Here is a 17,569-nt window from a genome sequence, read left to right as displayed (position 1 = left end):
CCTCAGCAACCACAAATTTCTGGGCAATTATCAGAGGGATGCAGCAACTCGCCGAGATAAAGTGCATTTATGGAGTCGCTTGGCTTGCAAAGGTGCAACGCTCAGTGTAAAATGAATATAAACAAACACAAATAATTTTGAAGAGTTTGGAGAAACACCAATCATTTCCGATAACCAAGTGATGCAGTACGGCGAGCAGTTATGGCAGGTTATGTGGGGCTTAATGACCCAAAGATGCACATTCCGTATGAGAAACGGTTAAGTCGAGGGGCCAAGATAAATTTCAACCACCTGTGGTGCTTGAACGCGCACTGACATCGCACAGCACAGGATCGTTCGATGAGTTGCACCATCAAAGCGCGGAGCAGCGCCTTGGATTCGCTCCCACGACGCTGTGCTCAGCGAACAGCATAGGCATTAATATATCACGGCAGGTGGAAGTTGTTAAAAAAAGATTTAATCTATAGAGATAGTAACCAGGGGAGATTAATGTATTAAACGCTTGCCGGATCAGGAGAATGCGTTCACGGAGAACGTTTGGCTCGTACTCCGTAGCTATCAACAATAGCTTCTGCGTATACCGTATATATATATGTATGTGCGTGTCCTGTACAGAATTTATAACACTGCACACACGCACTAGAGGCGCACGTTAGTGAGCAGGCTTCCTCGCAAAACCGCGGACAGAAAATGGCGCCCAATCAAGCGGCAGCCGTCCCCTCTCACCGCTGCCTGTTTTCGTCCACCGTGCGCGCGTCTTCTGACAAGGCTGAGGCGACCCCGTTATCTCTGGGCGGCGGGCGTCTTTCAGAGAACGCGGTCGCGTCGCCGGGAGCAGGTTTGGACGGAGTAGGCCTTGGTAATGGCTTTGATTTTCGGCCCGTACGCGCCTCGATACAGATCGAGATACAGAGATAAGGCAGAAGGCAAGAGCGAAGGTGAAAGTCGTCAGACCGCGAATGGCGGTATCCTTCCACGTAAGCACGTGCCCATGAGGGGCGGTATAAGAATGGCCACGCTAGCAGACGGTGCTGTCAAAGGCTGGCGAGTTGCGAACGCATCCACGACTAGCTTGCCCCACAGCTTTAGACACTGCGCAGGCCAACCGGCATTTTAGGATACACGTTCATTTCGGGCCGTGGCATGAAGATGCAGAACCCTGTTTACGTATTCGGTGAGTGTGAAGTTTGGTGATCCTTAGGGCCTCATAAACAAAAGAAGGGAGTCTGTGGGGCGGGATGAATGGTTGGTATGTAAGTGGTTTTATGAAAAATAATAATTAAAAGGAAGGAGAAGAATTTTCCTAGCCCCGGTATCTGCCATCGATACTGAAGCACCTGCGCTGTTGCAGCGGAAGTAAAGGATGAATAGATGGATAGACTATTTCCCGCAGCCAGTAGCCCCAGCCACCTTTTTGAACAGCGGCCGCCTTGCGACGGCTAGTAGTACCCTTCTGTAGCCATCCTCGTTGTCGGCATTGATGTTGAACCGGTTGATGTTCAGCAAGCGAGGTCTTGTAGGTGGGCACGTAGGTTCGGTGTTGGTGCTAACTAGTTTTCGCATATGTAGTGTAGTATAGACGTGTTTTAAATGTTTTGAGAATGTAAGGTTGCTTTTTATGCTACATCATTTGGATTGTCTTCTCACAAAAACTTTCCGGCGCCTCTGCCACTCTATTCTCTGACTGACATGGAGAGGTCACGTGACCTTCTGGCGTTATCTATACCTGCCCGCCATGGCGCTGCGCATGAGCCTTTAGATCGGGAAGAGCAACGTGGGTTTCACAAGCCCCACCGGTGGCTGTGTTTTTAACAGCGACCTGCCGGCGCAGTGGCGCATCGCTTAACCGCTGCACCACCGCGCCGGTAGTCGAATGGGGACTGCCCGCGATCTATGAATGCGATTGAGCCGGTCGTGACGTCATGAGCACAAAGTGATCAGTGGTGCATCGAGCACAAGGCACTGCCGGATTTGAAAATCTGAAGACACCCAAAATTTCAAGTTGGCCACCCAACTTATCTGTGTGAACCGCGGTGCCAGTGCTATGGCGTTACGTGGCCTCGCCACATGAGCGTAATGTGAGGGCTGTGCTGTGGCCTGAGACCTTAAAGGGTTCAAACTTGCTCGCTAGTAACGTTTTCCATCCATCCATCCGACCCCTAAATGATTGAAAGTAAGTCCACCCCATAAAATTGATTAAGGTGAATTTGTGAGTCTGATTTGTATAATCCAACATGATAGTCCAATGGAAGGTACTCCAACATTCTAGAAGTGATGACTCATGCATACAAATTAAGCCAATATAATCGGTTCCTACCAGAGTTTTGGCTGCAAAATCGCAAAAAGAACATTAGACGCTCATTGTAGACACAATAGCACGCAACCTAAATGCTATCCCATTTCCTTTCAGAATTTGGTTAAGAAGGCCCCCAAAATCTTGTTCCCACTAAGCCTACCTGTTCTCCGAGTGTTGTACGAGCCTGGCCTCAAGCCTTAGAGGCATTCGTGGAAGATTTATATGTATACTTGCAAGAAATTGAGGATATGTGCTTGTTCTGTGCACGCAGCTTGTCTACGAGACGCGTTGCATGCTGGGGTCGGATATCTCCGTCGCTCGTTCCTGACCTCTTTGTTCTGATGAAGGGCCTTAAGCATTGACTATATTATTTCTTAAGTTCTCATTGGCCAACCTGTCTCCAACAAACAGTTTCAAATCTGAAACTAGCTAGAAAATCACTTGTTTGTTTCCTTAGAATCGTTGGTGACGTGGTACTCATTCGGACGTCAGTTCGAACAGTTTTGCACACACTATGCTATGAGCGTTCGCACGCATCTGTGTGGTAGGCCGTGTGCGGAACCTGAAAACAAAAAATTCTCGCATTTGTTATGCCAAGAGGACCAGACCGTTCCTGAGCCACCACGAGGCAAGCTCGAGGCTGAAATATCATTAAACGTGGTGCCGTGCAAGTGCTCGTTTTACCGCACCTCAGGAGCGATCAGGTTGTCACTTGCACAGGAAGCCGTGCAAAATAGATCACCGTGATTGCCTACCACGACGACCGGAATAGTCGCAGGGCGCATGTCGTCATATGTAGAATTGTGATGAATTGTGATGAATGATAAATTGTGGCAGGGCGCATGTCGACCCAGTCAAACTGCCCAGGCAGCTTTTAGCCAGGAAAAACTCCAATTGAACCTGGAAAATAAACTTATTGACTTCTTGGCTATTTTATTCGGTTGTCGCTCAGGTCCCGCCTGAGCGGGAAAATATCCGTGAACGGTGACTGCTAATGATTTTTTTTGTGATACATGCGTGCATGCGTAGGCCACCAGCTGCGGAACATTGTACAGTCAGACCTGCTCTCGCAGATATTATGAGCACAAAAAACTTTAAATATTTTAGGACGGTAAAGTTGTATGCCAGTTGCCGAAGCCAACTGGCATACAACTAAAAACCGTAACTGACAAGGGACGGAGGAAGGCGACAACAGCGCGTAGTACTTGCAACTTTAGTTGTTATAACATGAAATATCTTTCGGAAACCGCAGCGAATCTGGCGCCGAATACGAAGCCTAACTTTTCTGAAACGTTTCGATCTTTTACCCCTGAGCGGTATGAAGCAAAAGAAAAAGCTGCCTCGTGGGACAGGGATCGGAACCAACTCTGGCGCAACAAAGCAGCTTCGTTTCCCTATGCCTTACACAACTAGGACTTCGGCGCCGCACCATGTGGCACAAGGGTGTCGAACCGGTATTTTTTCGTGTTCGGTTCGGTTACGAGTTCAGGTTCATTTCCGGTTCGACACTTTGCGTGGCACACATTCTAGTAGTAGCCTCTCGCGCTGCGCGTTCTGAATCGTCATCCTTGTCATGTTTACTTAATTTGATCTGCACTTATGAATGCTCAGCGCCAGTTTTGCTGTCTGTGTGACCGTGTACATGAGCCGGATAACCCAAGAGACAGCAAAGCTTGCCTATGTCGCTAATGGCAGCTTTTTATTTAGTTGCACACCAAGGTGAGAAAGCGGCCAAGGCGGTGCGAGCGGTGTTGGGCGTCAAACATCTAAATGAGCGAGGGTCGCTGAGCACCCTGCCTAGCACGTAAAAGCTAATGTTGAATTCTTCACCACATAAAGCTTCGAAAGCGGCGAGGATGCAAAGATTAGTGACGGCGTCTCTTCAGCCCGCGAAACTGGTCAGAGATACCTGTGCACATTTAGTATTGTGTAAATAGTTTTTGTGTATATTACCGCTCCCCCCTATCCTCTCTTCCTATCCCCTCACCTCTTTCATTTCATTTCTCCATTCTGCCTGCTATCCTTTATTCCCGTTGCCCCAGCTCAGGTGCTTGAGTATTGATGGGAGATGCCGGGGTTAGCAAAAGCATTTTCCTTCCTTTTTATTATTGTATTAATAGATCACTTAAACACATACATACCATGCGCGTGTGTCCTCGCGTGCAGAGTGACAAGGGACTGTGTTCTATAAGCTGTTTATTTTTCATTGCCTATTTCGGATCCATTTGGTCGTCTGTCATTGTTCACTCGGATATAATAGCGCAAATAATGCAATACAATATACGGTGTAACATACGTATAGTAGACGCAATATCGAAAAATGCTCCACCTCTACCGTTTGCTGGAGAACAGAAATGTAGCTCGGCGATGAAACCTGTCGCACACTTTGGCCTTTTCTAAATTTTATAAAACCACCATTTCTAGCATCTTTGTCGTTTAAACGCTTTAACTATTTATACAGAGCAACTCCAGTTTGTCGCCAGTGTTATTTCAGGACTCGGGGAGCTAAACCTCATTTATGCTCTAAGCATTTATGACGTCACTTTTAAAGGGGAGGCCAGGAAATCCAGCCGGCCGTGGTGACCACTGGTACAAGACTATTTCTCGTGCAGGCTCAGTTTTCACTTCTCTCATACATAATCTGTAAGCTAAATATAATAATCTGTCACCTAAAAATAATATAACATAGCGTATTTTTTCAATATGCCCAAAACAGGTGGAGATATATGGTGCTTAGCTTACACATTATGACGCTTTTTCGGCACCATGGGTCGGCAGAGTTATTTCAATCTAAGCGCTAACGACGTCACAAAGTCTTCATATTTCGCTCTGCTGATTGATTCTAAACACGGTACTTCTCTTTTGAGCTTCGACTTTATAGCGCACGCAGGCTATCCATAAAGCGCAGATATGGTAGTTTTTTACAGTCGTAAGCAACAAACGGGGCAAGGTTCTCGAAACTTCGGTCGCGTACCCGTTATTCACTTTCGGCTGGAGCCTTTCTGTTGGAGCAAGGAAAGTTTAGAGCGGTCTCTGATGTTCGCATGCCGTTTAGCGCAAGGAGTGAAGGCAGACTGAAACTTAAAAGGAGATCGACCGTTTGATTCGTTTGTGGGGGTTTAATCCCAAACCGACTCAAGCTATGAATGACGCAGTAGTGCTGGGCTCCGGATAATTTCGACCACCTGTGGTTCTTTAATGTGCACCGACATTTCACAGTACTCAAACTTCTAACATTTCGCCTCCATGGAAATGTGACCGCCGCGGCCGGGATCGAACCTCCGTCTTTCGGGTGAGCAGTTGAGCACCATAATTACTTTTAGCCATCGCGGCGGATGAGAAGAAAATGGCTTAAGCACATCTAGGTGACCTTCACCAGCATAAACTGTCATCTAATCCTGCTCTTGATGTTTAGGGTCCGCTCAGCGCTTATACAGCAGAGGCGGCGCTTTAATTATGGCGGTCTTTTCTGAAATTATGGACGCCCTAGCATGATTTCAGCTGCACGGTAAAAAAAAAATTCGGCATAGATGAGGTTGGACCTGTTTCCTGGAAGTGCCAGGCACAAATCGAATGCAGCTGCTTAAAGTGTGAGCCTCAATGTGTAGGCACTAATACGCGGAAGAGCGCCCGTCCAACTGGCATGTGTCTCGTCTTATTAATGGCTGCGGAAATAAATCGCGCCTGTAATCTCGAGCAAGTTCGCCACTGATTATCAGCAGGTCGCGCAGATATTAGATAGCAACGGTACTATTGCCTGTAATAAATATTTTAACTGTGTAGCCTTTGTCAAAAGTACAGAGCTGAATTAATTTGCTTCTGGACTTCGCCATGTGGCTGGCTATGCATCGCAAGTGTTCCAAATCGGCTTGAAAAGTAAACTGAACTCGTGTCTTCATTCTACCGGAACAAATCCAGCTTCATCGGGCAAAAACTTTGAATATTGAAAAATTGTAAAACACTGTTGTGGAAATATCGAAGGAAATGGTCCATTATTTTGCTATGCAGCAAATACTTTCTTTTAAAGTGTTTCCAGTGATCGCATCGAACTGCCATAGAAAACCAACGGGGAACGGTTTTGACGATAGCAATAACGTGAAAAGAAAAAAAATACAAGACTGTCGTTGGTTGATCTGCGTATTAAAGTAATGTCTCACATTATGCGAAAAATTGTGTTCATAAACGGTTCCATGCTCAAAAATGATTTTGTCCAGAATTTCTCGGTATGTATGCCAACTCATTCCAACTCAATGTTTTTGACTGAAGTTGCACGTAATTGGCTCGACGGTATAAGTTTAAGTCGACAAACACCAGCGTGTAAAAAAAAAATGACTGGCGGTTTATCATTGATAAGCACGAAATGTGCGAAAGAACAGTTTTTTTCAGGCGCACACCATCGCCAAGTACCTGAAAGCGCGATTGAGGTGTCCACTGGCCCAGGGAGACAGTTATGCGCGTCTTCAACTCTTTCGACGACAATACCAATTTTCCCAATGTACGTCGGCGGCCTATGCTCCAATGCCCTGTTTCTGCAGCAATGTTGTCAACGGCAACGCGTACTGCTCAATTGCCGCGTGTCTGCAACAGCCCTGTTAACGCGAACGCATGCAGCGCACATCTCTCAGTCATTACAGCCACATAGCTCAGAGAGCGAATATTTTTTATGGTAGTATTAAATGATGAAAACGATGATGTGCAACGTACAAGGCGGGAGTGTTGCTGTTAAACATGAGGCGTGATCGACTCCAGCTGTAGCCTAGTGCTCTCGTGCAGTAGCCAGCGAAGCTGATGTGTTCGCGCCGCCGCGAGTTCGAATCCCAGCAGCGGCAGTATTCTATTTACTTAGTTATGGTTTGGCAAAGGTCACCCTGAAGGTTACGCTTCACAAAAACCTCTGAATTGCTTTGACCTCATGAAGTAGGGCTTCCGCACAAAGTAAATACAGTGTTCAACTTTTTAACCCAACAGGCGCGCTGTCGTGTATCCTGGCGGCGACAGCGGTGAGCGAGGCAGCCAAAACAGGCTGCGACCGCGACACCCTGGAGAAGTGCAGCGCCAGCCTGTTCTTCTTCGCCAGCGGGCCCCGCATACCGATGGGCGCCAAGGACCTAGCCGCGGCTTGCACGTATGTGGCCCTATTTAATCTTTCTTCCCGAGTTCCCTTCGTAAGCGTACCTTTGAGGCATATGACAGTCTGCAATGCACAAAAATATTGGCTACTATCGGCATTGCCATCACCGTAATGAAGATTATTACAACTCTTCTTCAGTCTCTCCTCTTCCAATAAAGTCCTCCTCCCCTGCCTTTCCCCAGATAAAAAAATAAACCAGTAGCTATGGCTTTAGAATACGTGAAAAGCGTGGTTATTTGAGCTAGTTGTAGTTCATTTCAATGAAGCCACTATTTTTAATCGGCATAGAGAAATAAATCGACGAAAACTTACTAATGCTACGTCTACAGTTAACTGTCTTTGTCGGCATTCTCTATTAATAACAATTCTTATTATTATTAATAGAGAATTTTATTGCTGTTAATAGAGAACGCCGACAAAGATAGGGAACCGCAGACGTAACGCTAGTAAATTTTCGACGACTTATTTCCTAATTTGGGGCATAAATTCACACTATAAACCTCTCGCCATCATCTTCAGCCTGACTGCGTCCACTCCAGGACAAACGCATCTTCCATTACCCCCAAATTAACCCTGTCCGGCACCGGCTGTAGGCACCCCGTTCCGGCAAACTTTTTAATCTCATCCACCAACCTGACGCTCTGCCGGCCCTGGCTACCTTTCCCTATTTTAATACGAATATTACATCATGCATCATGCATGCAAATTGCAAGGAATGGAAACATTTCTGTATTTCTGTATCGTAGCAAGTGAAATATGCTTTCGGGAACACCTCAAGAAGGCCACTTTTTTCGGACGACTAGAGTTCGCTAACGCTGCTGTTTTCTTGAGCATAAGCATGGGCGCGAGGCTTAAAATTACAAAACGCCTAAGACAATCTTGCGGGCTTTCATATTGCTTCACTCTTCTTCCTCGCCTTGTAGGTGGTCTCAGTTCGGAGCAAACGTTTGTTCAATACATGACTGACGTTAGGTTAAGTGTCATTACGTTGAACAAATGAATTGTCTTAAATAAAATACAAGTGAAATAAATATGTTTAAATATTTTTATAATGAATCATTAGGCCTCACGGCTGATGCTGTATATTAAGATAAAAAGACGGGCTACGTGCCCAAACCAAAGCTATATCAGTTTTCTCGGTAATAACTGCAAAATACTACCACCAGTTTTACAGATCAAGCTTCTCCCGTACTTGCGTCGTGCTAACAGGCATGCTCCTGATGTCAAAACTTGCGCAGGGCCGAGGAGAAGGACATACAGTGTCTGGAGGACTACACAAAGAACTGTCTCGATGGCATCACCAAGGGGATGGTGCAGCTAATACTCGACGGCATCACCACCATCAACCTCGAGAAATGCACTACTACGCACCCCCAACATGGCAGTGAGTGACGTCACCACCTCTTGGCTATGTCGCGATGCGTGCTTGAGGCACGAATCTCTCTCGCTGGAAGGATGCTGCACTTCTGAGCCTGTGGGAAGACCACATGCTAGTTTTATTTATTTTATTTATTTACAAATACTATACACCTTTCTCTTGTTCATGCAGGAGTGGATACTAGGTAGAAAAAATGACACCAGCGGAACGAACAAGGAAAATGAGTATATGCACAAATAAGCGCAAGATAACCATTTCATCACTACAGAGGTATCCCGGTGGGAATGTTAGAAAACGTGATTAACATATTCTGTGAAAGATTCGACTTTGTTGAAATTCAAAACAGTAGATGGCAGTTTGTTCCAGTAACATATAAATACAGTAGTTTTATATCAGGTTCACAGGTTAAATTCTCGAGAAGTCTTGTGACTATGACGTCATTAACAGCAGGGCACGTGCACTCGATAACTCGTGATGAAAACCCCTACAGCATACGCGCATTAAAATCCAAAGTTATAACGCGACCGATGAATAAAAAAATGCGCCTTTCGGCGCCAACACGAACAGGTAATGCCGATGCAAAATGAAAAGCTGAGAAAACGCGTCGCTCAATTCTGTTCTGTTCCTTTTTTTTCTGTGAGGAGAACGGCCTTGAGTTAGCAGTCACCTTGATTTCCTTTGAAACACATTCATGGTTTCATCTTTTTAAGTGATCCCTCACTTGTTGTTGTCGGCCATGATACTTTTCTAGAGTTGAACTTGACTGCATTATGTTGGGTCTCTCTGTATACAGAAGCCTAAAGGACTTGTTATGAGGCCATTTCTTTACTTTACGCACGTTTTGCTGTCTCACTGTAGTGCTACTGTCTAACCAAATGCTTGCCTCAACGATTTTTTGTACCGCACTACTCTATAGCGAGGATCGCATGCATGTCGGTTGCGATAATCTCCGAGAACGCATAGGGCGTTCTTGGAATCAGCATCTAGGGAATGCCTTGGTTTCATTGCGCATCGCGGGATCACTCACGCGCAATAGTGTGCGACTGAGCTCAACAGAACAAATACTTGTAGACTTGTGGTAATGAGTATTAAAAGTATTATTGCTGATTTCTACGAAAAGTTCAGCACATTGTGAACAGTTCACAGAAACTGGCAGAAAGGCAGATAGCCATTATCTAAAATTTCGCTTAACAAAACACGTTGCGGCGCTATTTAATGCGTGACGGTTTTTTTTTTTTTGCAGAAGTTCTGCGTCGTTGTCTTCATATGTAGCGTTGCATTCCTTTTTCAAAAAAACCTAAAATTTATGGCGAGGGGACGCGCTTTTAAACACGCTACCTTAGAAAATATTACGGCAAAACAAAAACCTGCAAAATACTCTTTTTTCAGCTTTTTTTTATTCTTATCCTAGACAGTGTGTTTAAAAACGAGCTGTCTTTCAACCGCTACTTTTTGGGATCCTTGAGATTGCTTCCGCGCTTTGAATTTGGACAGGGTCATGCAAAGGAAATACGTCATTAGTGAGGGTTACACGAATGCTCAGTTATCACGCCTATGCGTTTGGTGTACATTAGGCTGCCAACATACAAAAGACAAGTTTTTACCTACGGAAGTGCTCTAGTGTTTAATGATCACCCCTTCCTACGGCGCATTGCGCACAAAAAGCTTTGTTACCCTTGTGATAAGCTGAAAGTTTTAAGCTGCGGCCTACTTGGCGCGGGAGTTGTGTCGATTACGTGCTAATTCTCGAGCCAGTATAGCTTTGTTGAATGGCTTCGGCATTACTTCAGTCTACCTCTACCTGGAGTCGTCGAGGCGCGTCCTTATTTTAAAGAATATGCGAACTGTCTCAAGTCAACTACACTTTCGTTCTGCTTTGTTTTCAGACGTAGCTGAATCGCAGTCTATGTGTATTTTGTAATTGAACAGCTTGTCTTCCTTTTCTTTCATTCGCAGACTACCTCAACTACGTGGTGTGCATGAACACCGTCGGTGACAAGATACACCACTGCAACAAGAACATCACAGCCGTGCTCGAGACGAGTTCAGAAGTCGCGGAAAACAAGCACAAGATTGGCTACGCCTGCTGGTGAGCAACGCACAACTGGCGTGCTTCTTTGTACTCATGCACTAACGAAAAAGATACAACACGATATCTTGTAAAGGAGCTGCGGACAAGGTAACAGGCAACGAAAAAAACGCTCCTAGAATTTTCACCATTAGCTGGATCTGAGAAGTAAGAGAGAGTGGTTGTACTTATCCCTGCTCTACCCCCGAGGAGGCTAAGACTGGAGCCCACGTAACCTGCTTGGCGTGAACTCTACTGGTTGACAGCTAATGCTCACCATGCCCCTTTCTTTTGGATAGCTCTGACTTAGAAAAGAACCCCGTGTGACGTTGCACTGACTGACCAGTAAAGGCGTCATTTAGATGTTGGTTGGGACACACCACGACTGCAATGGGCCACAAACAACAACAGACAACGCTGCTTTATATCCGAATAACGTCACTCATATCGCTCCTCCTTTCAGAGGAAATGACCGCCGTATCCCCCTTATGTAATGGTTCGTTAGGGACCCTGAATGGTAAACAAAAGATGATGGTGAACGCTAAGAGAAAAAGTGTAGCATGGATTCGAGAACTGAAGCGAATAATGATTTTCTATCTGTATTTGGGATAGGTAATTCGTATAACAGGTTGTCGGTGGCGTCGACATAGGAGAGATTAGCAACTGAAAGAAAAACATAATCTTGGGTAGTATTTTTGAGTAAGAACAGCGATTTGTTCGGTGTAACACTGTAAGTAGTGCAACGCATCAGAATACAGCTAAGACGTGGTTACTAGCGCAATGGTTAGCAAATACTGTGTAGTTAGCTTCTTAACTATTACTCTCAGCCTCTTTATTTATTAACAAGAGTGTTATCCATCATAAGTAATATCGGTATCAGTATTTTAATTACAGAACGCAGTTGAGTTCGGCGCAGTAGCCACACAAATTTTGACCATTTCGACGAGTTACGTGCACTAGAGTAATTGCTTTGCCTGGAAGCTTTTCGAAAGCGCATGTAGTTTGAATCGGTGTGTTTAAGGTTACTTGGTCCACTGTGCCGAGGGTAACTGCACTTTCGAAAGTGCATAAACTGATATCTATATTATTTACGGCGGGCAACACGCCTCTGAATAATAAAAAGATTAACAGTAAAAATGAAAAACAGCTATTAATAATTAGATAACCAGCCTACTAGTTAGCACGTCTCAGACATATTCTGACGTGCTACACTGCCGACAATGCTGTGTGAAAAAAAAAGCGCTGTTCTAACTCAGAAAAACTACTTTTAAAAATTGCAAAACATCTAAGGATAAACACTGCGAAGAAGGCACGAGTCTGATTCGGGGAATGTGAACAGAAAGTATGGAGTAAGGTCGTCGTCAAGAAGTAGAGTTAATTCGCCTATCGGAGCTGAAGATAAGAGTCATGGGTAAACCCGATGGCTTTATTTCATACGCTGAGAGCGATTCATGGCGATCCAAGAGGTACAGTACCGTATTCTTTGTTGTTTAATTAAGAATATACTGCCGTATTTCCTCATACACCCCAAGACGGTTTTTCTTGTACCCATGTATTAGACGATGCGCAGTAACCTGAAGTATAGTGCGACGGGTTTTGATGATTCCAACTGTTTTAAAAAGCAATCACGCGGACCGTATTCGTGCCCCGACTTCGGCGTATGTTGCAGCCGACGTAGACGCAGCGCTCGGTTGACGTCAAAGTCTGGCCACAGCGGATGTTGCCGCCAACGCTAGAGCGCCAAGGCGCGGGCGGGTGGCTGTGCTGGTTGTCAAAATGTGGACTGAAATGCAGCGTCTATCGGCAAGCCCAAAGCGACCAAAAGCTCGAAATGCGTATTTAAGATATGGGCAGTTTATCAATTTACTATGCGGCACGACTTAGCGCAAAGGGAGCCAGAGTCAGAATTAGTTGTGGACGATAGCAGCTTAAATTGCGGCGCCGTCGACAGGAAGCGAGTGGCTCAAGCCTCGGAGAGCACTGTTGTGTTTTTCAGCCGGATGTTCCTGCAGGCAGCGGTCGGCGCACCATAACGGAAATTCGCGTATACGCGGCTCGATGTTGATGCGAAAGTCATGCCGGAAATGTGTGCTTATAAAGAGGAGAAAATAACAGAGGACATCCTTTATTCGCCGGTCATCTGAGGCCAGTTCAATGCAGCCGTTGTATTTGTGTTTTTTCAAGGTTGCCTCGACGTTTCTATCAAGACGCTATCGGCAATTGTTGAGAGGCTTTCGAGACAGAATGACTGTAATCTTGCACAGGGATGTTCAATCTGCTTCTCGCAAAGAATGCGAGGGCACAAACAGAAAAAACGCATTCGTTGTTTGATAGCAAAATTTCACGATGATGCATAAGTCCAGAGAAACACGCACACGCGCAGGGATAAAGGACGCAGCGCCAGGAAGTTCTCGGACTTTAGGTAGAGGTTCATGTGAACGATGACTCAGATTGAAAGAGAGAGAGAGACTGTTTAAAGAATAACGAAAGTTTTAGCCGGCGTCTGAAAAGTGCTGGCATGCTACTCTGCGTTGGGACGGTACTTTGAAAAAGAAAGGCGATGCGTGGAGAGTGCAGCCATACCAAACCACTCGCAAGGGTGAAGTCATGCTATCAGAAGACTAATAAAGCTCATTAAATCTAATCTCACAAAGCCTAATATCAAACACAAAATGCGAGAAGAGCACCAGCTTAAAGCCCGTGTACCTTGTGCTCGTAACGTGACTATAAAAAAAAAGAGTGGAGTACAGTACACTGTTTCAGTCACCACATGGTGTTAAAGTGTTTATGTATACACGGACGTCGACAGGATATTAGCTGACTCCCTAGCGGAAATTCCAACACAAATATTGTAAGCATTGTGCGGCAATTTCATCTTCGTTTGTGTATATTCTTCATCGCCTTTCGTCCTCATCTTCGTCGGAAACGCGATTCCTGTGGGTGGCATTAAAGCCTGCTCCGGGCGTTATCAATATCACACATGGTGGAAGTACGGTATATGTATTCGAATATAGCGTGGCAGCTGTTTCCTCATGCGTCCTGAAACATGGACTTCGTGTTTGATCCGAATAAATTTCAATTCATTTCAGTGATTGTCAATACAGTTCTGTATCTTCTCTACAGGTACTCTATTAGTCAGGTATGAGTTTGTGCCAGTTTAAAAGGCAGAAACAGGTAAAATATGATACAGAAATGCCACTAGCTTCTTTGAGGTCAGCAGCTTCTGCGGGCTTCAGTTCAGGCTTCAGACTTTTTCATAAACTACACCATCACTCCACGCTACTCGATTCCCTCATTTCGTCCCCAGATACGTGTCATATCACATTGATCATCGTCACAAAGTCGCCATTGAAACATGTAACACTAAAACGGCATTTCAGTCTTTCTTGCCTCGTACGTCACGTGAATGGAGCCGCCTTCACGCAGATATCCTCAACATATTTGCAACCAGCATTTCCGTTCTGCAATATTCATTGTATCTACTTATGTATTTTTCTTTTGTAACCACTCCCCTCTTTAATTCTTTTGGCCCAGAGGGTACAATAAATGAAATGAAATGAAAAACAGAACGTCAGAGGGGAGCCTAATCTGTTTTACACGACACATAGCCGCTATCAAGTGGTAATACTTCTTTATTTAGCTTCACTGATCAATAACTTCCGACAAGTGCACATGTCTGCGCTGTCCACAAGTAGGCTATAGAAACCCATCGAAGGCTGCCTTTTGCAGAGGATGTATGGTCTGCATTTGCGTGCGATGTCGCATTCAGTGTTCCCAAGTAGCATTGTAGTTTACGGGTGCTTTAAATAGAGGCATCTGTCAAGCCGACCGCCAGGCAGATGCTCAGGGAATCTAATAGCCTATCAGATAGTCTCTTTGATGCTATATTGTTAATTATCGGTAAGCGAACAGGCTAATAATCCTGATGTTAGAACTTTTGCTATGAAGCATATTGGCATATTCATTTTAAGCGATAACCGTAGCCATGCGCGGAGTGATAAGGTGCCCTCGTTTCGCATTTCAGCACGTTCACCACTTACCGCCAGTGTGTGGTCAACTCCATTCGTGGCACCTGTTCAGAGGACCACATAAAGTACGCCGAAGGAATCGTGCAGCAGTACGCGGGCGACATCCTGGACGCCGTCTGCACTCGGTACCGGCCGGACGGCGACGGATGCCAGTCGCTGCCTGTCATCCACCCAGTGGACAAGCCGAAGACCAAGTCCCTCCTCCCGCCTCTGAGCGAAATCCTGAAGAGCTTCGGCTGAAGGTCGCATCTTTGCTGAAGGTGAAAATACAATGTCCAGTGGTGGGGTTTCGCGAAGGAGTGACGAGACGAGCCGAATATAGTTCTCAGGACCGAGAGTGCGGTCTGGGCCGTAGGGGCCACATAGCTGGCACCCTGTCTCCTACTCTGCTTGCTCCGCAAAGAAAAAGGAACCTCAATTCACCGTTTCCTTTCCAGGAGAATTCGTGATAGTACGCACTGTCCAACAGTGTCAGGGCAACATTATTTGCTTCAATTTAAAGAGATGGGAATATAGCATGGACAAGTTCGCGTTGGTGAATAATGAAAAAACAACCAACTTTTGATACAGATAGAGACGTGGACAACATATTCGGCTTATACAACTTGTATTACTTACCATCTCTGTTTGTTCGCGCTGTCCAGCTAGTTTTTTTCATGATAGACTTTTTACATCTGACTTCCGCTTTGATTCGACGCATATGAATCGAAAATATCGGAGTTTCTCTTTCCGGCTGCCCTTGGTTTTCGATTATGTGCGGTCTTCAGCTGAGGTAGCAAGCTTAGCTTCTTCGAGTACACAACTGTATGATACCGCACACCTGAAGTGAGACGTGCACTTCAGAGAGATGGTTATATTTGAGCTCATGTCTTAAAAGCCACGCGTCTTTCCTAACTGCTGAAGAAAGCGTATTTTGCTCTGCCCTCTAGGAGAATGTTGGGAGATTTTCCGGATGAATGCTAGTCGATACTTTGTTGCTTTACCGGTACTTCAGCTGCAAATGAGCGCACGATCTAAGAGTCCGTTGAAAAGGGCTCAGCTTTATGGTTTTGTCTCCGCAATCTTGCTTTGTTATTGTGTATAATCTGAGTGGCAAGGAAGCTGCAGATAATATATATTATTGGAGTCAAAAGTGATGATCCCACCCCCCTGCTCCCACATCTGAACCTCGCCGCTCTTTATGCGGGCCCAATTGACTATGCACACCTGGTGTCGAGACTGTCGCAGTACGCCGGTCTCGACATCAAGACTACATCGGCAGGTGGCGTCCGCATGTAGTGCACTATAGTGAAGAAGTTGGAGGGGTGTTGATACTTTTGACCTGCGGTAGTACATTCTTCGTGCAGACAGTTAAGTAGTTCCACATTAGACACTGAGAAGAGCCCATTCTTTTACTATTCCAAAGGAAGAATGACATAAATGAAATAGTATAGAATATCTTGCTAAATCTGGCTTAAAGATTTGCTCCAAGTGCTATCCAGCGTTTTTGTCAGCCTATTGATATTCAATAAGCTTCGTTTAAATGGGCGTGGCAAAATATGTATCGAACAATTAGGGATGTGTTACGCGCGCAAAGAGTTCTGCAGCTGGTACCATACTTAAACGTCAAGTCTCAAGCGTTTCTGTGATCATCTTCATCAATCATCTGCTTACTTTACGCAAATATGTATTTTAGGCTATGTTACATTTGTTTTTATTGGAAAGCGCGCTCTGTAAACGTGCAAATCACCTCAGGATTGCCTGTTTCATATGTTATTTTGAAGTTTGTGAAAGAGAAAATGCTCATCGAAAATGTTCATGTGCTTTCACCACATTGCAGATTGATGCACCTGGTATCATGCCCAAAGTTCGAATCAAAGGCGCTGATCAGCGCTTGTAATGGTAATGAAAGCGATGAGATAGTTCTTCTATGGAATATTTTTACTGTTTAGTGCCTTTGTTGTGTACACAAGTGAGACAACGTCATGCGCGGTCATTCACTCTTGCACTGGAGGTGCTCATCTCTTCAAGCTTTAGCCGCGCTGGAGAGTGCAGCTTGCAAAGCTAAGGAGGAGCACATTAAATTCGAAGTTAAACACACCAGGACATTATATTATAGGTGAAAAAAATAAATTGAAAGAAGATTATTTTCAATTTGGTATGGGCACATTGAATGAACTAAGGTAGTTTTCCGGTTCTTTTCTGACGGCATTGAAAGGAGAATTAGTAAGTGCTGTCGAATTAAAGGAAAGATAATTTCTTTGTTTTTGGCAAAAGTACATGGATGAAGCCACAAAGAATCACCAGAAGACTTGTTTTGTGGTCTTCTAGGCACGGTGCATCTATGACGGCTTGCCCACTCATGAATATTTGTTCAAATCACTTGTTGCATCATGAAAATAAAATAGTTATTTTTGAAATCTTGGGATTTGTCATTGTGTCCTGTACGATATAAATTTCCATATTAATATGCAATCACAGCAAACTGTAATAATCCACCCAGTTAATTTTTTTTCAATGCTAGGAATTCTGAAAGAAATTCTGGAGAAGTACCAATAAAAAGGGCGAAAACTTGACCTATATTTGCGACAAGCAGCCCCTCACGGAGAATATTGTCACGCGCTCTCGGTATTCGGACAGCAAGAAGACAGCTGAAAGCTTTCTTATTCAGTAAACCTGTCCCATCAAA

At 44.9% G+C, this 17,569-nt stretch overlaps 1 protein-coding gene across 1 annotated transcript; it reads left to right on the top strand.

The window, feature by feature from the left end:
* The first annotated feature begins 1,043 nt into the window (after nucleotides 1-1,043).
* Nucleotides 1,044-17,271, top strand: LOC144134725 (uncharacterized). The gene is made up of 5 exons (XM_077667571.1): nucleotides 1,044-1,174; nucleotides 7,265-7,421; nucleotides 8,666-8,811; nucleotides 10,762-10,894; nucleotides 14,898-17,271. The coding sequence occupies exons 1-5, from the start codon at nucleotides 1,144-1,146 to the stop codon at nucleotides 15,139-15,141; spliced, it is 711 nt and encodes a 236-aa protein (XP_077523697.1). The 5' UTR covers nucleotides 1,044-1,143; the 3' UTR covers nucleotides 15,142-17,271.
* The last annotated feature ends 298 nt before the right edge of the window (nucleotides 17,272-17,569 follow it).

The sequence above is a fragment of the Amblyomma americanum genome, chromosome 5 (assembly GCF_052857255.1).
Source record: "Amblyomma americanum isolate KBUSLIRL-KWMA chromosome 5, ASM5285725v1, whole genome shotgun sequence".
NCBI lineage: Eukaryota > Metazoa > Arthropoda > Arachnida > Ixodida > Ixodidae > Amblyomma > Amblyomma americanum.
This window is presented reverse-complemented; position numbering and strand designations above follow the sequence as displayed.